Source organism: Pelecanus crispus, chromosome 1, assembly GCF_030463565.1.
Source record: "Pelecanus crispus isolate bPelCri1 chromosome 1, bPelCri1.pri, whole genome shotgun sequence".
NCBI classification, from domain to species: Eukaryota; Metazoa; Chordata; class Aves; order Pelecaniformes; family Pelecanidae; genus Pelecanus; species Pelecanus crispus.
The window spans coordinates 94,428,212-94,450,525 of record NC_134643.1 but is presented as its reverse complement, the minus strand read 5'-3'; the positions used below and the strand labels follow the sequence as shown (position 1 = coordinate 94,450,525).

The 22,314-nt window shown below is 54.0% G+C and overlaps 1 protein-coding gene across 1 annotated transcript; it reads right to left on the bottom strand.

Moving 5' to 3' along the window:
- Positions 1-5,329: 5,329 nt before the first annotated feature.
- GPR156 (G protein-coupled receptor 156) lies at positions 5,330-21,055 on the bottom strand. Its single transcript, XM_009487188.2, has 9 exons — positions 20,951-21,055; positions 18,090-18,226; positions 15,633-15,768; positions 14,617-14,727; positions 13,457-13,582; positions 12,812-12,907; positions 9,152-9,388; positions 7,133-7,291; positions 5,330-6,508 (listed from the first exon to the last, which is right to left on the bottom strand). Exons 1-9 carry the CDS (start codon positions 21,053-21,055, stop codon positions 5,330-5,332), a joined length of 2,286 nt encoding a protein of 761 aa, XP_009485463.2.
- Between the last annotated feature and the right edge of the window lie 1,259 nt (positions 21,056-22,314).

The window sequence follows — 22,314 nt, the reverse complement described above, 5'->3', positions numbered from 1 at the left end:
CCACCATGGGTCGCACAGTCTGGTTATTCTGGGCCAAGGACACCTGTGGGTTTTCCCCTCTTGTGGTACTTTCGAATACTCATTATTTCTAATAACTGCCCCCAATATCAAAGCTCAGAGCAAGTGGTTCCCCACAGAGCCCAGCTGCTAACACCAACACAAGGCAGTGGGAAAACTTCCACAACAAGAGTCAGCACTCTTCTCGCAGAGAGCCTGGCTTAATCTCCCTCTGCCATAGCTAACAAAGCTCTTCTTTTTCCCCCCCACCCCCCACCTTTTATTTTTTTTAAACCAGGCAGCTGAATCACAATTGAGATCAATTTTGTTATTTCCTAAACAGTCGCAAGCTGACAGGGTGACAGAGGCAGACTGAGGGATGGCAGGTGGTTGTGGCACAAGAGCCTCAAGGCTTCCTGCCTTCCTGGCTCTTGCCAAGGCCCAGCAAGCAGGCATACGGAGACGTCATACTGGCTGTGATGTGACTCTTCCTAAACAGCCATCAGCAAGGAAAGGGCACAGAGGTATCGGTGCATCACTAAGGTCAGGGGGAGCGGGCAGAGGCTGCAAAGCTTTTAAACAGAAGAGCAGCATCTGTAAACAGGCGCGTGGGCAGGGAAAGGCTCTGCTCAGTGGAGCATCTCCTATCGCACTGTGCATAGCAGAGCTCAGGGATGCTGGCTGATGTGGACTCGTCATCTCTTCCTATGGTTTGTAGCCAGCAGCAGGAGTCACGGAGCTGGAGCCTGCAGAGGTGCCAGCAGGGGAAGGATGGTTTGCAAACGTGGCTCAGGAAGCTAAAAACATTCAAAGGACCTCATCAGCATTAACTGCCATGGCTGCCCTGTGTGTCATTGGAAGAGGCAAACTCTATTTGCAGATACTGCTTAGATGGGGACGGGGTGCTGGGATAAGGTGTACAGGATTGCCAAGGGCTGCTCTGTAACTTCTGGGTCACAGGAATTTCTCACGTGCCCTGAAGTGCCATGAGCGCATTTGTAGGGATGGTGAGTCCAGCACTCACCTGGGAGCAGGCAGAGGACCTTCTTCCAGTCACTTACCTTTCATTTTGACTTCTGTAAGATGAAAGTTTCTGCCCTGAACTGCAAAGAGGCACAGCCTTTCCTCAGGGGAACAGATTTAGACAGCAGATACATTAGAGAAGGAATTGCTTATATGGGACATTGATACTATGGGCCCCCTGGGTGAGAGGGGGCTCTCTTTTAGGCTATATCCACCATCAGTGGCAAGAAAAATAGTTATTAAGCATTCCTGGTCCTGCTGCCACAAGCCTTCTTCTCAGCTCTCCCAGTCTACCTCCCCGCCTTCACAGAATGTGCACCACTGCCCCTACAGCTTCTCAGAAACCTTGGATTCAGGGCAAAGCCCTAATTAAGATGCTTTGAATGTCTTCATGGGGAGAGACAGGCTGCTCCAAAGACTGAACGAAGAACTGTGGGGGAACCAAATGCCGAATTCAGTGCCTAAGCCAGGTGCCTAAAGTTAAGCAGCACAAAGGCTCCTCTGTGTGCCTGTGCAATGCCTGATGCAAAGGTCCCGTAACAGTAATGGCAATGAAAGGCAGCCCCCCTCATCTCGCTCTGTCCTTTCTTCTCATGTGCAGGCACCCCAATCCATCACACAGTGCTTTGACTTTTCCCCACCTGAATCAAATGCGTATTCCTTGCTAGATACAGGGGGAAGCCAGAGCTGGGAGTCATCAAAAGCACCAGTGAGTTTTCATGTGTGCACACGCACATGCATGTATGAACTGCATCAGCTTTCTGTAGAAAGTAGAATCATAGAACCATTTAGGTTGGAAAAGACCCTTAAGATCGAGTCCAACCGTTAACCTAACATTACCAAGTCCACCACTAAACCATGTCCTTAGGCACCACATCTACAGGTCTTTTAAATACCTCCAGGGATGGTGACTCAACCACTTCCCTGGGCAGCCTGTTCCAATGCTTGACAACCCTTTCCATGAAGAAATTTTTCCTAATATCCAATCTAAACCTCCCCTGATGCAACTTGAGGCCATTTCCTCTTGTCCCATCGCTTGTTACTTGGGAGAAGAGACTGACACCCACCTCACCACAACTTTCTTTCAGGCAGTTGTAGAGAGCGATAAGGTGTCCCGAGCCTCCTCTTCTCCAGACTAAACAGCCCCAGTTCCCTCAGCCGCTCCTCATAAGGCCTGTGCTCCAGACCCTTCACCAGCTTCGTTGCCCTTCTCTGGACACGCTCCAGCACCTCAATGTCTTTGTTGTATTGAGGGGCCCAAAACTGGACACAGTATTCCAGGTGCGGCCTCACCAGTGCTGAGTACAGGGGGACGATCACTTCCCTGCTCCTGCTGGCCACACTATTCCTGATACAAGCCAGGATGCTGTTGGCCTTCTTAGTAGGTGCATCCACATGATGTGCAGTTTTCAGTTCATGGCTGCTGGTCACCAGACAGAAAGGCAATTGCTCCAAATTCCAGGGATGAGTTTCCAAAAAAGCCATAGGTTCAAAGTCCTCTGGAGGGTTTTTCTGCATTCGCTAGTGGATTTTAAGTTAATTTTTATATCAGCTGCTTCCAGGTGGCTTCATGGTTGATCATTTCCTATGAGTGTGCTGCACTATTTCCTCACCCCAGAGCAAGGTGCTACTGTGAACATGCTTTGGGCTGGGGAGAAATCAGCCCCAGTTTGGAAAAGTGGCTTTGTCCCATATTCAAAGGGGTCCCTAGAGGGTCCCAGCCACCGCCCCGTCCCACCCGTTGTCCCAGCGTGGGGCTGCCGTGGGACGCGCTGCGTGGGGCACTTGAGGTTTGCTAGCGCACCCGATGTGGCAGCAGCAGCCCCTGCTGCGAGCGCTGCAAAACTGCAGGCGGCTTTTCCCCGGCCCCGGGGCGGGGAGGCGGAGGGGGGAGAGCCACAAAGAGCCACCCGAGCCCCAGCTGCAGGAACCCCCCGGGGCTCCCCCGGCCTCGCCCCGGGACAAGCCCCCGCCCGGGGCTGCACCATCCGGGGGTCTCCCCGCCGGCACCCCGGCTCCGCGGACATGCTCCAGCCTGTCGAATAAATGATGGTTAGAAGTAAAACACCAGCCGCTGCATGCTCGCAGGGTGCTCCTGCTCCCCTGGGGCCAGGCCCTAGGGTGCCTTCTGGCTCTACATGAGCTCCCTGCGCCTTCAGTCTGGCACAGGGTGGCTTCAGATGATAAAAACTGCTTTTTGGGGGTGCCCAAGGAAGTGGTGTGGAGGGGCACAAGAAGGACATGGACCTGTTGGAGCAGGTCCAGAGGAGGGCCACAAAAATGATCTGAGGGCTGGAGCACCTCTGCTACAAGGACAGGCTGAGAGAGTTGGGGTTGTTCAGCCTGGAGAAGAGAAGGCCGCGGGGAGACCTTATTGCGGCCTTTCAGTACCTAAAGGGGGCCTATAGGAAGGATGGGGACAATCTTTTTAGCAAGGCCTGTTGTGACAGCACAAGGAGTAATGGATTTAAACTAAAGAATAGATTTAGACTGGCTATAAGGAAGAAATTCTTTACAATGAGGGTGGTGAAGCACTGGAAGGGGGTGCCCAGAGAGGCAGTGGAGGCCCCATCCCTGGAAACATTCAAGGTCAGGTTGGATGGGGCTCTGAGCAACCTGATATAGTTAAAGCTGTCCCTGCTCACTGCAGGGGGGGTGGGCTAGATGGCCTCTAAAGGTCCCTTCCAACCCAAAGCATTCTATGATTCTAACCCCCCTGCCGTGCTGCCCCTACCCACCTCCTGCTTGTTAGCATCCCTCCACGCCAGCAAGGGCTGCACTGGCCGCCTTCCCCTCTGCTGGGACCGCAGGAGACTTTCCACCCTGGCACCCTGTCTGGGCTTCTCTGCCTCCAGCCCCCACTGTGGATTTGCCCCACAGCGGTAGGAGACACCCAGTCAATGCATTTCATCCAGGCCAGAGCCATGAAGTGCTCAGACAGCTGTGAAAGATAAACCAAAGGAAACTGGTTTCTGTTAGCTAAAGGCGACAAAAAAAAAATTGGGATCGCCCTCTGGAGTGTTTCCATTTTAGGAGTGAAGAGGGGCTGTGGGAATATTGTTCCCCAGAAGATTATCAGCTTTGGTGATTTGCCCTAGAAATTCAGCAAGCTTTGAAATACGTGGCAGCAATGGGGAAAAAAAGGTGACACCAGTGAAGGGACACAGCAGTGACGGATTTCACCATCATAAAGGATAACAGAGAGGGCAGTGCTAACGTACATCGTTCAAAAGCAGGTTTGGGATTCCTTTGTCACCTGCCCTTTTAACAAAGCCTTTCTCCAGAAGGTTTTTTAATGCATCAGGCATCAGGTCTCAGCACCCCTGATTTCTCCTGTGGAGGCAATGACACGCTGAAATGCCTTCACAAAAAAGTGGGCACGTCAGATTTACTGTTCTTGATATTTCTAAGATAAAAATTAAACAGACCATATTAATTTAAACAAACCTCATTCCAGACTATGTCATCCATACAAAGGCATTCAGAAGGGCACAAGCCCCAGAAAAACAAGGCAAAAAAAGAAAATAAAAACCCTTTCAGATCATCTTTTACGATTGCTAGCTTGTCTTTCCCTTCAGCTCTGACCTCAGTCTCACCTATGACCATGCAACACCTCCAGGGATGTCACCTTTGGACTCATTTTCTCACTCAGATAATACAAAAAACCCGCCCCAAAAGTCTCTTGCGTGCACCCCACTCTGAGGTCCTTGCTTTGCTGAGGGAGCTGTGTGCCCAGGTGAGCAGCAGCCTGCAAGCACTCCTGGCTTCCAGCTGTCTCCCACCGCCAGCTGGGTGTGATGCCGGTGGGAGGCTTGGCATCGGCAGCCTCGCAGAAGGAGTCCTCTGTCTGTCTGTCTGTGCTGTGTGCAACAAGCCACACATTTCTGAGATGCGGTGCTCCTCCCCGCCGGTACGAATCACCCAGCACTTGCAGGGAAAGCCCCCTGAGATAATGAAGTTGGAGCTCTTGCAGGCCACCCAGCCCCAGTCTTTCCGCTGCTGTCACCAAGACGGACAGACGTGCCGGGTATCTGCAAGAGTGCAGGCAGCTGCCCAGAGCAGCCGGGACAAAACCACCGCCACCTCCCCGGGTGCTGCCAACCACCTCACAGCCAAACACGGTCTGCACTCACCGCTGACCAGGCTGGGGCTGAAACAACAACCCAAAGCACGGCAAGACTTATTCCTGACCCCCAGATGCCAGAGCAAGACACATCCCTCGGAGGGACGTGTGGCTTTAGCATCACTGAAAACACGCAGCGTTTTGGTGGCGGGAGGGCACTTGCCTTTGGTGCAGGGGTGCTCCCAGTCACACAAAGGTGGGCTTCAGATCTTCTTTAAAATTCACCACAGGCTGGAGGCCGCTGTGGTGCTCTGTCCGGTGGCCCACGTGCCCACTGGGCTCTGTGTCCGTGTCCGTGCTACTGCTGCCCAGGGACCCGCGTGGGCTCTGGAAGCAGACCTTGCAGCAGGGCCGGTGGCAGCCATGAAACATCTCCTCGGAGCTGCTGCTGCTGGAGTCAGAGTCCGGATAATAGTACAGCGAGCGCAGGGAGGGCTCGGCGGGTCCCCTCGGGGCACCCTGCCACCGCTGCTCCTGCAGGATGCATGGGGAAGCACCCTGGGACTCCAGCCATCCTGGCCATCCCTCTGGCTGGAGGCAGACCTCCCCAGGGATGGCCAGAGGGGACGGTGCTGGGGGGTGAAGGAGCCCTCTGCCAGCCATCTCCCCTTCCCTCCCCAGGGAGATACGTGCCGACTCCCCACGGCCCCAGCCACCCGCCTCCTTCACCCCGTGGCCGGCACAAGGGGACACATGCCCAGGGAAGCGGGTGGAGGCAGAAGGCAGCGGGATCCTCCGCCGCCGCCTCGCCAGGTAGGGGCTGAGGGGAGTGTGGATGCCCGGGTAGCCCTCCTGGGCCCCCCACGTTCCTCCCTGCTCACCTGGGGGGCCCTGGCTGCTGCGTGGGAGCCCCCCAGGTAATGCCGGGCTGTAGGTTTTGCCATCCAGGCTCAGCTCTTGCAAGATTTCCCGCAGCTTCTCGCTGCTGACGTAGCTGACTTTGGGGGATGACTCCCAGGCCGTGCCAGCCGAGATGTCCTGGCCCGGCAGCTTCTCCAGAGGCTGCCCCTGCCCTGCAGCTGTCCCATGTTCCTGGGCATCTTTCAGGCCACGTTCAAGGCCATCCCCCATGTCAAAAAGCAGTGTCTGAGAGCAGACAGGCTCGTGGCTCACAGGTTTCCGGAGGTCCTGAGCATCGCTGCAAAGAGGCGGTGTACCCAGCAAATGGGGAGGCTGCCACCCATCCTGCTCCAGATCTGGGGGGCGGCGGTCCCCCGGCGCATCCCCACAATGCCCCGCATTCCGGGTGCAGGGAGCCGCTGGCGGTGCACGGGGGTCGCAGCCGCTCTCCGCAGACATCAGCCTCATCAGCTTCTCCTTGGCGCTGCTCACTTGCTCCTGCAGGCTTTCGATCACGGCGTTTTTCTGCATCAAACAAGTAAGCCTGTCAAGTGCGGGGCTGGCACAGGGTACAAAAATGCCACCGATCTGGAAGCAGGCACTGCCAGAAAACAAATCGCCCCTCTCCGCACAGAGAGGTGCTCTGACGCAGTGCAGTGGCAGGTTTGCAGGTTTGGCCTGCAAGAGCCACACCGGCAGCGTGAGTGACCTCTTCCTCCCCTGGAGCCCCCAAGAGGCCCCAGATGCAGGTTTGGGAAGGGGGGCACCAGGGCAGGCAGCTCTCTGAGCTGGGTGCTCCCACCATGCAGTGTGGGCGAGGGAACAAGAGGCTGCGAGCTTTCCTGGGACAGAGCACCTCCCCACTAAATTAACCATGTTTGACTGGGCTGTGGAAACCAGGCTCTCCTGCTCTTCTCCCTCCATGTTTTTTTGAAACCCTCCAGATTATGTGTAAATTTTGGTGCTTTGGGGTGCAGAGTGATGTCACAAAACAAAGCAGCTCTTTCCCTCCAGGGGCAAGAGGCCAGAGGGGGAGTGCCAGTGAAGACTGGGGCATAAGGGAGGGCTTCCTGCCCTGCAAAGCCTTCAGCACACAAAAGGGAAGGGGAGAAGCCAGCACGGCCAGCCGGGGCTGGCAGAGCCCCATACCTCGGTGAGCAGCCGCTTCATGGAGTTTTTCTCCCCTATCAGCTGGTAGAGCTGTTCCTCGCTGTACACTGAGTGGCAGCTCCTGCTCGGGCTGGTGAAATATTTTGCCATGTGGCTCATGGTTTGGCTTTCTTCTTCAAAGGCTTTCCACTGCTTGAGCTGGGGAGTAGAAGAGGGCGTTATCGGCGCGCTACGCGCAGCCCCTGCTGACGCGGCGGGAGGCAGGCGCAGCTCCAGCGTGAAGGAGACAAAGGGATGGAGATGGGGAGACAAAGGCAGGGTCTGACGGAGGAGCAGAGACGGGCGGCGAGAGACAGCTGGGCGAGGGGCTGCAGCGTCGCTTGGAGTCTCCCACCCATCTGAGCCCTACTCTGTCCCTGGCTCCAGCTTTTAACACAGAGAGGGTTGGTGCCTGCCTGCACTGCAACCTCTAAGCGTGCTGTAAAAGCCCCTGCCCCCTTCTTCCCACTCCCTGACTCTGTGACAGACAAAGACAGTGTCACGCATGCCTCCTTATCCCCGAATCACGAGTGACAAGCTGAAAACCAGCAACGATTATTATCCATTTTCTCATCTCCTGTCTGTGTGGAAGCCTCGCGCAGCCCAGCTCCAGCTGCTCATCGATCTCAGATGAGCAATAGAAGAGCAAGCCCATTAAGAAAAACAAGCTGATGAATTAAAAGATCCAAGTTAAATAAAATGTTCAAGGCCCCCAGGCTACAGCAGAAAAAATGGTACAGGCAGAGTGTAAGTATAGCTCATCAGCTCCTCCACCCTTGCTCCAAGAGACCTCGCGCTTGGCAGAGCATCGCCAGCAGGCTTGGTGCTTGTCAGAGGAGGTTTGGGTCCTGCTCCCATGGGCTGGTCATCTAGTGAGTTGGGACTCTACAGTTACACTGCATCAACTGAGGTAGGAAGGGACCTCTGGAGATCACCTAGTCCAACCACCCTGCTCAAGCAAGGTCAGCTGGAGCAGGCTGCCCAGGACTGTGTCCAGCTGGGTCTTGAATATCTCCAACTGTGGAGACTACACAACCCCTCCAGACAACCTGCTCCAGTGCTTTACAGCCTTCACAGAACAAAAAAAACCCAAACTTTTTCTGATGTTTAAACAGAATTTCCTGTGTTTCAGTTTGTGCCCATTGTCCCCTGTCCTGTCAATGGACACCACTGAGAAGAGCCTGGCTCCCCCTCCCTACTTCACCCCTACAGGTATTTATGCACATTGGTGAGATCCCCCAAGACAGGGCTCTCTCTTGCACAGATCTGCTCTTTCTTCAGCTTCACCTCTTCCTCCCTTTCTCACCTCATTTCCTTGAGCCCAAACATCCCTCCAAACATAACGCTGAGTAAACAACTGTTTCCTCTCCCTGTAACAATGGGAGCATTTTTCCCACTAACATCGTGGCCAGACACGCCAGCCTGCTCCTGGAGGACATGGGAAGCAGAAGAGCCTCGCCTTGCCACAAAAGGCTTCCTCAAAACATCTCCATGTCCTCCCCCTCACTTGCGGCAAAGCCCAGCTTCCTCCTCTGAGAGTGCAGAGGAGGACAGCCTCCCCTGGGGACTGCCAGCAGCCACGAAGCCTCCGAGCCTGGCGAGGCCATCTGGATTGCTGGAGCCTACCTTCGTCCCTGCCATGGACAAAAACCTTCGGTGGGAGCGGGTGCATGGGGTATGAGGAGAGGACAACTGCGTGACGGACCGATCCCACCACCCATGTGGAGGAGGAGGAGGGCAGCAGCTGCCTCGCCTCCACGCATACCCTCTGTGTGGCTGCCAGCCACAGCACGCTCTTGCAGGAGGGTTTCTGAGCAGCAGCTCTGCAATGCGCCTGCTCTCCTTGGAGACTCAGGGGACTTGCTTGGGGAAGCAGAGCCACTGGGGCTGTGCAGGTGAGCCCAAACATTTGGGGAAAGAAGCAGGAAAATAAGTGCTTTGGCCCACACAGCTGCTGCTGTTAAACTCTGAAAATGTGCCTGCTTCCAGCCAGGTGGTGGGACGGAGGTGGCAGCATACCTGTGGGACAAAGATGAAGCAGTTGATTGTGGTTGTGCACATGAAGATGCCTCCAGAGGTAAAACCAAACAGCAAGTTGTGCCAAGTGCGAAAGAAACGGTGAACTAAGCAGACAGTGCCAGCAGCCAGGAAAACGAGGTTGACCCCGACGATGAGCGTCAAGGACTGGTTGACTGGCGGGGAGCTGACATTGTCAGTCAGACCGGCCAAGTAGGTCCCATACAGCAGGAGGATACTCTGGAAGCAGAAAAAAGAGGTTTCCAAAGTGTGGAAAATTACAGCCTGATGGTGTCAACCCCCACCTCATACCAAGCCCGGTGAGCTCAGATACACTCAGCGCAATCCTAATTAATGCTCTTTGATCTATAATGCAGACCTTCAGTGTGCAGCGGTGATGCCACAGCAAACACCCAGCATGTTGCTGCAGGTCAGAAGTGGGGCTGGGGAGGGAAGGCAGGAGCGAAGGCACTGGCAGGCCATGGGGGTCCCAACTGAGGGGCATGAGGAGCCTGAGGGTCAGGTCAGCAGGCAATGCCGCGGAGCAGGGCATGGCCCGGAGAGGCAAGATGTGAAAACCCTTGGGCAGCCTGGAGCAGGAGCAGCAATGATGGAGAGACAAGAGATGGAGGTCCCTGTGGGGATGCAGCGGTGGGGTGCCATCAGGAGCAACGACATACCTCTGAAGGAGCAGGAAGGAGATTCAGAAGGACATTCAGAAGGAAAAAGCAAGGCAGAAGAAGCGGAGGTTTAGACTGGAGGGAAGAGGATGCACTTGGTGCCTCTTTAAATAGAAATCCTGGAAACTACCAGGTGCAATTCCTCTCCCTTCCCTTTGCCGTTTCCTGCCTGACTCCAGCAGCGGTGAAAGGGGCTAGAGAAGTGCTCTGTACACTGAGGCCCTCCCTCCCCCAGTGCAGGTCACTCAGAGCAGGCTTTCTTACCATGCTGCCCCTCAAGCACCCCACGCATGCATCTTTTCAGTGCGCTCAGGATTAAACTACCCAGCAGGCTGAATCCCTCCTTCCCTAGGGCACACTGGCAGGAAACACCGAGTATTTTTTGCCCACCTCTGTAGCACAGGGCATGGTCTGAATCATAGAATCATAGAATGCTTTGGGTTGGAAGGGACCTTTAGAGGCCATCTAGCCCACCCCTCCTGCAGTGAGCAGGGACAGCTTTAACTACATCAGGTTGCTCAGAGCCCCATCCAACCTGACCTTGAATGTTGCCAGGGATGGGGCCTCCACTACCTCTCTGGGCAACTCCTTCCAGTGCTTCACCACCCTCATTGTAAAGAATTTCTTCCTTATAGCCAGTCTAAATCTATTCTTTAGTTTAAATCCATTACTCCTTGGCCTGTCACAACAGGCCTTGCTAAAAAGATTGTCCCCATCCTTCCTATAGGCCCCCTTTAGGTACTGAAAGGCCGCAATAAGGTCTCCCCGCAGCCTTCTCTTCTCCAACAACCCCAACTCTCTCAGCCCGTCCTCGTAGAGAGGTGCTCCAGCCCTCGGATCATTTTTGTGGCCCTCCTCTGGACCTGCTCCAACAAGTCCATGTCCTTCTTGTGCTGGGGGCTCCAGAGCTGGACGCAGGGCTCCAGGTGAGGTCTCACCAGAGCAGAGTAGAGGGGCAGAATCACCTCCCTCGACCTGCTGGCCATGCTGCTTTGGATGCAGCCCAGGATACGGTTGGTCTGCCTTCAGGATCATTTGCAAATACCATCTAACAAAATCCCTGCTCCTGCAAAGACCCCGAATACTGGGAACATGACTCCTACATTATTTCTGTGCTACCCAGTAAGTGCAGCTGTCGGCCTTTTACTAAGAAACATTAAATTGTTATTTGGGCATCAAGAAGTGCTTTGTGACCTGTGGTGCAGACATTCTGTAGACCCTTCTGGACCCCTCCATGCAGTGGCTGCTTGATGACCATGACAGCCACTGCCAGGGTTAGGGTCTGGAGCGACACTCCTACAGACAAGAGAGGCTCACATGCACGGTCTTTGGTGAGACTCCCAGCTTCAGAGCACCATGAATTCTCAGGAGGGTTGTAAGAGAGAATGAGACCTGCCTCGCTGGGAACTAGGCTGAGACCCTGCTTCGTAGGATCTGCACTGGATCATAACCATGTTTACCATGGGGCACCTCCAAATACATGGCCCAAAAGCAAGCCAACTCCTAATCCCTGACCAAGACGAAAACCAGCACCAAAGTCCCATTTAAAATTCATATAGTCTATCTGGGACACAGACAACAGCACTGCTGTCTGGGAAACTAGGACTTTCAGTAAGCACAGGACTAAGTTTTTTGTTTGTTTGTTTGTTTGTTTGTTTTAATCTTGAGCAGAGGACTTTGCTCCTAATTCCAGGCATGTCCTTGGCAAGTCATATCTGCTTATTGTTCTGTGCCAGTAAAACCAGGATAATACACTGAGCGGCTTCACAAAGGCCTGAGCACATTAATGCCGTGGAAGATAAGAAGTGCTAGTACACGCAGAGATAGAGCCTACTCTCACATTAGTATAAATCCAGATCAACTCCAGAGAAACCACTAAAGAAATAACTCCATGACCCCCAGCAGATAGATAGGATCAGGGCCAGGTTCAACACAATGATAACGAAGAGTACCTGGGACTGGTAATGAGAATGTTCTATTCCAAAAAGCAGTTTGTAGGAGCTGTAGGCAAAAGCATTACCTGTCTAAACCCTAACACAAACTGCAGACAAAATCAGAGGCAGAGACACAGCACTGAAAGCCCAGGGAATGCCTGCAATCCCTAGCACCAAAGGACTTTTAAGGACAGGCTAGATTAATGTCTTTAAAATGAAGTGTAGGGGAGAGAAGGAGTTGGCCGTGGCGTGAGGTCTCTTCCTGCTCTTTTTCTTATGATTTTGGGTAGATGGTCAATGAGTATTTTACAGTGAATCAGAAAGGAACTGCCTGTACTGCACGCAGAGGTGGAGCCATTCTCAAAGAAAGGCTGTGATCTCACAAGCTTCATCAACATCAGCTTTCTGAAATGCATCCAGCCTCTGCCAACCCAAAGACACATAAGACCACAGATAATTACAGCGATAATTATGCCTACATAGTTACATCAGTATAATGAACTCTTCTGGAATAAGAACGGCCACGTGCTAAGCTACACCAGTGAAAGTGTACTTCAGTGGTATAATTAAGCTGATATACATCTTGTAAAGGTAGGCACCAAGCACTTGTCATCAGCACCTCCCTGGAGTCAGAGGACTCGGGCTGAGCTGCAAAGTGCATCACTGCGGTGGATGGTCATCTGAGGCTTTTATGGAAAAAGTGTGCTTTAGAAAACAGTAAGACACAAGTTTTAAGAAGCGAGATAGATGAGGTGTAGGGGGGGTTGCAGGGAGTGAACTAGAGAGACAGTATGTGCACGGTATACATAAAAGAGATGGTGAGGCAGGGAAAAAGCGTCTAACGGCTTTTACAAGGGAATGCAAGAAAACATCAAGATGGGAAACACTGGAGATGGGAGGGCTTTCAAGATGAACAGGAGTAGCTGGAATCCGCATTTAGGCATGTAGCTTGGGAGGGTAGCGAAACTATGAATGCTGCTAAACAGTTTAGGCTATGAGACTGGGAGGAGGAGAGATACAACGCAAGAATCAATAAAGAGGTTACATACCTTAAACCCTAAAATAAGAACGAGCCAAAGATCGGAATAAAGAGATGCACAGGACTGCACCCGGCTCACTGAGCAGGTCATGCCTTTCTCCGTCGCCTAGGAGGCAAGCAGAAGGCAGAAGTGAAGGCTGCTGCCCGGGAGCAGGCACAGATCGATGGGCAGACAGGTCTACACATTTGAGCCGGTCTCCTCTGTAAATTCCTAAAAGGAAAGGCCAAAGCTGGTGCTGCCAGGGGCAGAGGGTTAAAGTGAGGAAGATTTTGGCACTCCGCTGCCAAAAGGACTGGTTAAACCTTTCTCTAAAGCTTCTGCAGATGCCATGGGCCTCTCCTTCACCAGTCCGCGTAGGTCACCTGGGTGACACAGATCATCCACCAGACCCCACTGCTTGGCAAACCAAAGCCCTGCAACCAGCTATCCCTTGCCAGGCTTGGGTGCAAAGACCTGGAAATTTTGCAGCGGAACCTCATCTCTGTAATAGACCAGACATAAACCCAACCTGGAGAACCCAGAAGGCTTTCTGGCCTTTTTTTCTTTCTATTTTTTTAAACAGCACCTCCAAACGCCCGACCACCCACCAACTTTGTCCACAGAGATCAGACAGGACACAGCACAATGTTCCACCGCCCCTCCTCATCCCTTTACCCGCAGCGAGACGCTGAGGCTTCGGAAACACTGGACTGGATCAGAGAATACCCACGTCAAGAGCAACACAGCGTCTGCCAGCACCAACGCTGCCACCATCGCCAGCAACTGGAGGTCTTTGATAATCTGCAAACACTCAAGAAGTAAGCATTACTGTGGGGGGCAAATGGGCACCAATAACCTCTGTCTCCCAGGTCTCTTTCTGGTTCTTTCTTCCAAGGGACATGTCTATCCTAATACTTCCCCCAGACTGGAGTCCAGCGGCTCACCTACATCCAAGTTGGCCACAGGATCTCTGTCTCCAGCTCCCAAACTCTTGGAGACCTAATTGGGCTTGGGGCCAGGCATAAACACTCCCTGATGGTGTGACTAGCTGGTAAATGCTATGACAGAAATCACCTCTTCCAAAAGAAGAGTAACATCCATTATGCCCATATCACAAGCAGAGACAAAAAGGGTGGGGGGGAAAAAAAGGAGCTGGTAGGATTATCATTTTACAAGTTTAACTCAGCCCCCGGTGGCTCAGGAACGAGAGTCCTTGCTGGCACCCAGTTCCCCTGCAAACCCTCTCATCTCACCTTTCCTCTGAGACCTACTTTTGTTGCCGTTGGAAAGTGGCCGCTGAAAGCTGTACGTGCACTGTTATATGCAGAAATTTATACAGGTGGCTGCCATTTCCCTCCCAGCTGCTGTATCCCCTTCCTTCAGTGCTGCAGAGGAGTTCCCTCCCTCCCTTCAAGAGGAGATCAGATGCATCTGGGGGCAGCCCTACATCAGACGCCCTTGAGGATACCTGGCTTATCGTCATCCCACAAAAACAATCAGCCCAGACCAGGACACAAACACCGGCGTGTAGCGTAATGAAGGCACATGGCCGATGTAAAATGAGAACAAGACCTCGCTCGGTGATGGGGCTGGGACTCCACCAGGAACAGGCAGCCTGGCAGGGCACCCGCCTGCCTGTAGAGGGGAAAAGCTCCTGCCTCATTGTGCAGGAAAAAATGAGGAGCTCATACCCAGCTAGGTGTGAAAGCAGACCTGTGACTGTGCCACCCATCCCTGTCATGTGGTGGTTTTATCTGCTATCCCGCACCGTTTTGGGACTTGCTAGTGTTCACCTGCTTGGAGACTCTGCCTCCCTCCGCATGCTGTGTACTCACCACCCGCTTGTCCGGCACCCGCTGGGTGAACACCTTGTAGAGCCGCCAGCTTTTCCCCAGGATGGGCCCAAACACCAGGGAGGTCCCCACGCACAGCAGGCAGAGCCGCACCTGCCGGGGGGGCAGAGCGAGGGGGCTGAAGGGGCAGCCACGGGGATCGCAGGGACACCCCGCGCCCTCCCACCCAGGGATGCGATAAAGATGGGCAGGGATGCGTCTATGGTCTTCTGGCTTCTGGAGGGTCATAGCAGATACTAGAAAGCTGACTGCAGGGTGAAATAAATTAAAAGGAGTGTATTCCTCTGCAGGCATGCCTGCTGCCTGCCTCTTCTTCCCCACCCCGAGAGGCTCTTGTTGGAGGAGCAGGCAGGGAGAGCCAGGCAGCTTGCGAGCAGCGGGGGCACGGAGGGTCCCAGCACCAATAAATCACTCGCTGGCACCTCCATTAATTATCCTCAGCCCGGCAGCTGAGCAGGACGGCAGGGTGTGCTCTCTCCCACATCCTGCTCTCCCACCCAGGTGCATGCACAGTCCCCGGTCTGGCAGGGTGGCTGCCCCAGGTCAGGACATGGGGGCTCATCTGACAGGTCAGCATTTTGATGAAGATCTGCTTTGCAGCCAAAAACCTTGCCTGCAACCTCGTGGCATCTGTGCCGCATTGGGCAGTGGCTGTGCAGAGGATCTCATCTCCCTTCAGGCTCCCCTCTACCTGTTGCACTTTTACAAGCCCAGCAGCCTGCCTGCCTGTGGGGCAGCTGCCACAGGCGCTGCCGTCTCCCCTGGGGACCTGCCTTGCATCCCCCCCGGTGCGGCTGTGGTTTGCAAAAACAGTGAAGGCCATTCAGACAGAAAGCATCTGGTTGTGTTTTGCGTAAGTGAAAACCACAGCCCAGCCGAATGCACCCAGCAGCAAGGTGGCGACAGGCTGCAGCTAAGAGAGAGCACATACAAACATGCATGTATACGCATGCGTGTGCATGTGTGAAGGCACCTGTCCCAGCAAACCCCCCGCTCACCTGAATAAGCTTTTCCACTGAGTCTCCGGATGGCAGGCTCTGCTCCTGAATCCCAAAGAGGTAAGCACTAGTGTAAGTCAAGCCACTGCCCAGCAGGGTCACAATGTTCAGATTGGGGCTGGACATCTTCACAATCCTCCAGGAAACAAAGCAGGGAAGGCGGTGACAGTTACTGAGCGTCATGACCTGGCAGCACAGGGGCAAGGTCCCCTTACAGGGATAATGATGGCCATAAGGAATGCTTGACACACTGTCCCCCCCAGTCCCTGCTTTCCACTCCTTCTCCAAAAGCTCAGCCATTGCTCCATGGTGCATACCCCATCCTCTCCCCTGTACTGCTGGAGTGCTTCACTACCCTTAAAGTATTCATTTTGCCCTACCCCAACAGTCCAGTAGGACAGCAAGATCCGTTCTCCCCAAAATAGATGGGTACCAGGCTTTCCCCATGGCACCTCTACCCCCTGCATGGATCTGCAGCACAGAAAAGTATCCCTGAGGCAGCTTCAGCCAGTGTCTTTATGGATAAAACTCTGGCAAGTCACGGGCTTCTAGCAGCAAAGCAGACAGGGTGACCGCAGCCATGTCTCTCTGCTACCAGAGCCCGTGCCAGGCAGGCAAAGCCGTGCAGCAGTGCCAGCACGTGCTGCGGCCGCACATCCCCACGGCAGCACAGCCCCACGGTCACGCAGGTGGCATGCAGCACAGCGCCCAGCTCGGCCCCCCAGGTTCAAGGCCAACATCTTCCTCCGCTGTCCTCTGCTGTAAAGGGGCAGAAGTGGAAAACCTCACCAACGAAGCCCCGGGGTGACTGACCCCAGCAGTGAGCTTCAGGTACAGCAGCTACAAATGCCTCCAGGAACAGGCTCTTCCCACTGCTCCTTCCTTTGAGGAGATACCTCCACCCTCAGCACAGTCTCAACTTCAGGAAGCTGCCAGCAATGCTCAGGTTACAGCTTCCCCTCTGTAATTTCACCCATCACTCATAATCCTCTAACTGTATTCAGGGAGGGGAGAATCGACCCACCAATCTCTCCTGACCTGTCACTCTTCTCCAGCAAGCCCATCAAGTGAAAGCTGTAGCTCCTGCCATCCCCCCTGCATAGCTCAGTCCCTTCGATCTGCTGCTAAGTTATTGCATTTCTCTACCCTTGAGCTCCCTCCTGGCTTGCTGCCTCGCAGACACAGAGCCTGAGATTCAACCTGGCTCGCTCCCTCCCTGCCTTCCTCTGCCTCAGGCCCTGGGGAAAGATATCCATCAGCTCACCCTCTCAGCTGCATGCTGAAAAAGGTCTCCTTTGCCCTCCCACGTTCAGCAGACAGACCTGTATTTATTTGCTGCAGTGCAAATAAATAACGCACATTAATTACAGCTTCACTCTGAGAATATCTTCAGAGGCCTAAATAATTTGGTAATCAATTAAGATGGCCACCAAACTCAACACCACTCTGCTTCAGTAAATCAAGTGCTTGAGACCGGGATGCAGGTCATGCAGCTACTGCACCGCAGTAGGCACGGGGCTCAAGATAAACCCTTACGAGCAGGACCCTCCTGGCTGTACAGTGGTTATAAGAAGCATTAACACAACCAAAGCACTGGAACAGCAACAGCCCGGGCTGCACACAGATGTGCCTCTCTACAAAACAACAGCACATGGAGCACAAAGGCTTTGCTAGGTGAAGCGTGGGAGAGGGCTGTATCTCTATGGGGGAAGCAGTGAGACCAATGAAGCTGAGAAGGTTAAGCTGAGAGGAAGGCTAAGCGCTGGCTGAGACAGTTTGAGCTACAAGGAACTGCTGAGCCTTTTGCTTGATTTATGCTGCATTCAGGGGAGCAGGACTTTTTACATCCTTTGTGCAGACTGAACAGCACCAAGGAAAGCCTGCACTTCACCACCAGCTTCTCTCATCAATGGAGATCATGTTCCCCACCAACGTGGACAACCACCAAGATCAGAAAAAGTTAGCAATAACTTCAGAGTACAAGGGGCCCAGCAGCAGGAAGGATATGTGCGCACTGTGGAGAGCACGGTGGCTTTGCTCATGGGGCTGCACTGCTCAAAGTGATGCTCTCAAGACTGTGGAGTGGAGAAGGAGACCAGCTCTCTTTCTGCTCAATCCTGTTGATGGTTTTATTGAATAGCACCTTCGGGATGAGACCATGCACTGCTGCCTGTGCTATGCCGGAGGGCATCCATGCTCTGTCTTGTTCACAGCTCCCTGACTTGGGGAAGAAGGGAGCAGGCCAAGCAGGACTGTCTCCACCAGTGATCAATACTGGGTGTGATGGAGAAAGCTGCAATATTCCTGGCATTGCCCTTGCTTGCCCCATGCTGCTGCTTCAGGCTTGCACCCTCCTGATCCTTAGCCGGCCATCAGCTCAGAGACTGGCCCTGAAGGAGCCCAACCCCACTGCCCCAGCTCAGGGGAGCTCTCATGGCAGAAGAGGGAAGCCCTTACCTGTTTTTCCTGAAGCGAATTGTGAAGACAAGAAAGAAGAGTGCTAGCAGGACTCCTCCAGTCAGGAACGTCCACACAGTTCCCAGGAGAGCAGCAGAGAAGGACGGGGAGCTCTTCCCACTGCGGTCAGAAGATGTCTGGGGGATGCAAAGGGGATGAGGAGGAAGAGGATGTTGCTGGCATGGTCACTCCCACATGTGCTCCTGCTCAGCCAGAAAGGACTCAAACCCACATCTCCCAAACCCCTCCTCATGAGCAGACACCCTGGCACTAGACCGAGAACTGCTGGCCAGGCTAAGGAGATGTGTGTAGACAGGACACATACTCTGCCACTTGCTGAGCGCACAGGAAGACAGGGCAGTACAGGAGCCCTCTTCTTACGGCCAACTAGCTAAATACATAATGAAGCCGTGCAAGTGACTCATAAACCTCAGGCAGCCCTAGTCATGGGAGAGAAGAAAATGGGTGATAGTTCCCCACTGTCCTTCGCTGGAAAGAAACCTCTGGAGAAAGACCTCGTGGCACCCCACTTTGTAGCACGCTTCTTTGTAAAGTTGGGTAGGGCAAGTTCCCACCCTTACCCCTACATGCAGCAGATAACCAACCAGCCGGCTGACGTGACTGGGAGCCAGCAGCAGAGCTGCCAGTCAGTGCAGAAAACGTAGAAAAAGGGAGTGGGACAGCGTTTTTCAGCTGCGTTACGCAGTGACGCACTGAGCTGGGCTCCACCCGTCTCCCAGCTGGCTGGAAACTAACTTGGTCCTAGGCAGACATCAGCTGAGAACTGGCTTTTGAGGGACACTCCCAAAGTGGGTATGATGGAGGCACCTCTCTCCTTGCACACAAGTGACCTTATGGTTTTAAATCTCCATTTTAAAATAGTCTCTGCTATCTCTCTATTAACATTGGATGGATAAAATGATCCTATGTGAAAAAAGAAACCTGTTTCCACTGCGGATCTAAAATACTCCAGCATTTTTAACGGGGTGTGCACGTGTGGGTTCATTCACACATACTATGTGTGCATGTTACTGACATTTTTTTTCCCCCCCTTTAAAAAAAGCATTACTTTTACGCAACTGCTGGCACATCCCCTTTAAGGGGAAGGAGGAGGATGGGGACTGAGCTGGGAACACACACCTCCTCACTAACTTCCCTGGTGCTAAGCCCTTTCTCAGGTATTCCAGTTCACGTGCACGCAATTTCTATAGCAGAAGACTATTTTCCCAACAGCTGCCACTGCCCCAAACTCCCAATTCTTCCTTCAAAGTCTGAGCTGTTTCTGCTTCCAGCCTTGCTAGAAATAAATCTAGCAAGGAGAAGTAAGGCAGTCATTTTGAGCCATGCCTAGTCTCCCTCTTCCCCCACTGGGCTCCATCTCCTCTGTGCGAGCAAGAACAAGGCACAGCTTGGAGAATGAGAGCCAATGCGTAATTCTTAGAACAAAAATGCGTCACTGCCAATGCGAGCATGGCTGCTCTGCGGGCTCCCGGCAGCTCACATGCTGGTGCCACGCTGGTCGCAGGGCTGCTGGGGAAGGCAAACCCCTGGCTGGGAGAGACAGCCAGCCGAGAGCCGATGCTGCTGCTGCTGCGTTATGCTGGGATACAGCTGCATGCACAGCTCAGCCCCGCTTTGCAGCAGCATGGAGGGATCCCTGGGGAGATACTCATCTTCCTCCTGCAAACTGCTCCCCACCTCCTCTTCTCTCTCCCCATCCCCTGGGGTGTCTTTTGGCTCTCTGGGAAATGAAGACCACACCAGACGGTGGAGAGGGTCAGCCAGGTCGGTCCCCCCCCATGCCTACACCAGTACTCGCTGTCCAAAAACCCCATCATTTGGCATGAATCGGGGCCATCCTCCCACCTGCCTGGAGCTCAGAGGGGCTGACGGGGCTGCTCGGGGCCAGTATGAGGCTGTAACGCCATCCTATTTCTGCATCCTGCCTGGCCGAGCCCGAGGGTAACACGGAGCTTTTGTCAGTAAGGTGAGCAGGGCAGACTCGGCATCCCAGGGCTCCCACACTTCACTCCCAGCTGCATCCACCAGCAGTATCTTTCCACCTCTGGCTGCTGCCGAAAGCGCTACTGCACCCTCTTCCCAGCAACCACCCAGGGATCAGAAACACCGCTGTGGTCTCCACCTTTCCTTTCCCAACACCCCCCCTCACCCCAACCGCTGTTTCCCTGGATGTTGATGCTACTTGAAGTTGATGGAGCGCTTCGTTTGCCGCTGAGCGGAGTAAATCCTGGCCCTAGCAGGGGGAATATTAATTGTAAAGCAGCTGCCAGAGCCAGAGGAGCCAAGCAGCTTACGGTCTTCTAATTAAAGGCCCGTGGTCACGCAGGACATGGTGGAGAGCCGAGCAGGCCAAACCTTGCTGGTCCATCCAGCAGCCCCATGTGGAGCCAACTGCAACCAGGTGCATCCCAGTGTCATTTCTGCTGGCTTAGTGGTGGTGGGGAGGTACCATTTATTATAGATGATGACTTTTAATTAAATCCTGCTCTATTCATATTTGAAAAGCACTTTGAAGTCCCAGGGGATGGGAAAGGTCAAGGGCAAAGAAGGCCATCCCAGGCCACTCCTAAGAGGCTGTCATGCCAGCTGACACACGGGAGGGCTGCTTGACACAACCTGGCTGTCGTGGCTGCTTCCTCACCTTCTGCCCAACTGCTGGGTGTCATCTGGGCAGGGCTTGTCTTGGAAGCCATCCCAGGAGGTGACAGCATGCAGCCTCCGGCTGGACCAGGATTGCTTGGTGGCTGTGCCCCTGTGCCCCCCTCTCCATCTCTCCACCCAAATCCACTTCTTCAGAGCAAACCTCATGCCCCAGCGCGCTCCCCCACCTCTGTACGTACCACTGTGACAGTGCAGAGCTCCTGCAGCACCCACTGCTGCTGCTCCTGGCTGCCAAAACTGGAGCTGCCATCACAGAGCTCAGAGCAGTTGAATCCCGGCTCCATAGCACATCCTCAGCCGTCATCCAGCCGTACCTTCGCCCCTGCCGGAAGGATGAGGGTCGGCTTTCTCCAGCGAGAAGAAGCCTTTGGCATATGCTGGATCTCCCCCCTGTCAGCAGGGCATAGGGAAGGGGTCTGGCAGCCCAAGGCTGAGCTTACCCAAAGCGATGCGGTGCACATCCAGAGCCAGGATGGGGAGCGCCCACCTCCTGGTGTGCCTAGGGGTGTCCTCTGCAGCAAGGCAAGTCAGCACAGGGCATGGCTCCCCACAGAGCACGGTGGCATCCCGATCCCTGCTACGCCACCCTGCAAACCAACACGCACCAGGGTCATGGCGGCCCCCGGCCCCTACACCCCAGTTGCCAAGCCAAAATCGCGTGCCATGCTGGTCTAAGCTGGAGCATGGCACCCCGGCACCCCGAGCTTGCTGCAGCTTTCCTCTGCCGATGCGTTTTCCTGCACCGGTGCAATTTCAGGGCATACCTTTGCAGGCCCCTCCCTGGCCACAGCAGCCACTGCTGGTTTACTGGCACCATCCCTTCTTCCAGCAAAGAACCAGCAAGTGAAAACAACAACAAACAGCAACAAGTGTTGCCATCGCCTAATGGGACCAAAACCCCAGCCTGGGCAAGCAGGGGAGGAACACGCTTGAATGACGCGCGTACCGAAGTGTTTTGGCTGGCTCGGCCCAAGCGGCAGCCTGGCTAGCTGAGGAGCGGGTTGTTTATTAAGGAGATTTAAAAGCCCAGCACCTCCATGCCCCCCATCCCTCCCGGCGCTCTGGCTGCCAGGTATTGTCCCCGCCTGCGCTCGCTCCCCTCGCACCACCTTTGCCTCTGTTCCCTCTTTCATTTCTCTTTTTGGTGGGGATTTTAATAGGCCTCATTACCATTTTAGACATGAGGTCATACTTATCCTCAAGCATCCTTACTCAATTACCATTGTCACCGGTTTTAATTAGCTTCCAGCGCACGACCATAAGCAAGTCTCCCGTCGTTAACAGCTGGGGAGGAAGCGCAATAGCTCACTCCCTATTTGCTCCTAACAACAGGTGGGAGGAAAAAAATTATCCATATCGTGCTCCTCGGGGCTGCTCCCCAGCCAAACATCCCCTGCACTCATACCCTGTGCCTGGCCGGTGCTTCATCCTTCCCTACCACTACTCCTGACACTTTGATCCCCTCTCCTCACAAGTCCTTTCTTTGGAAAAATTCCCATCATTACATGAGCAAAGAAAGAGTAAATTTAGAACAAAGCATGGT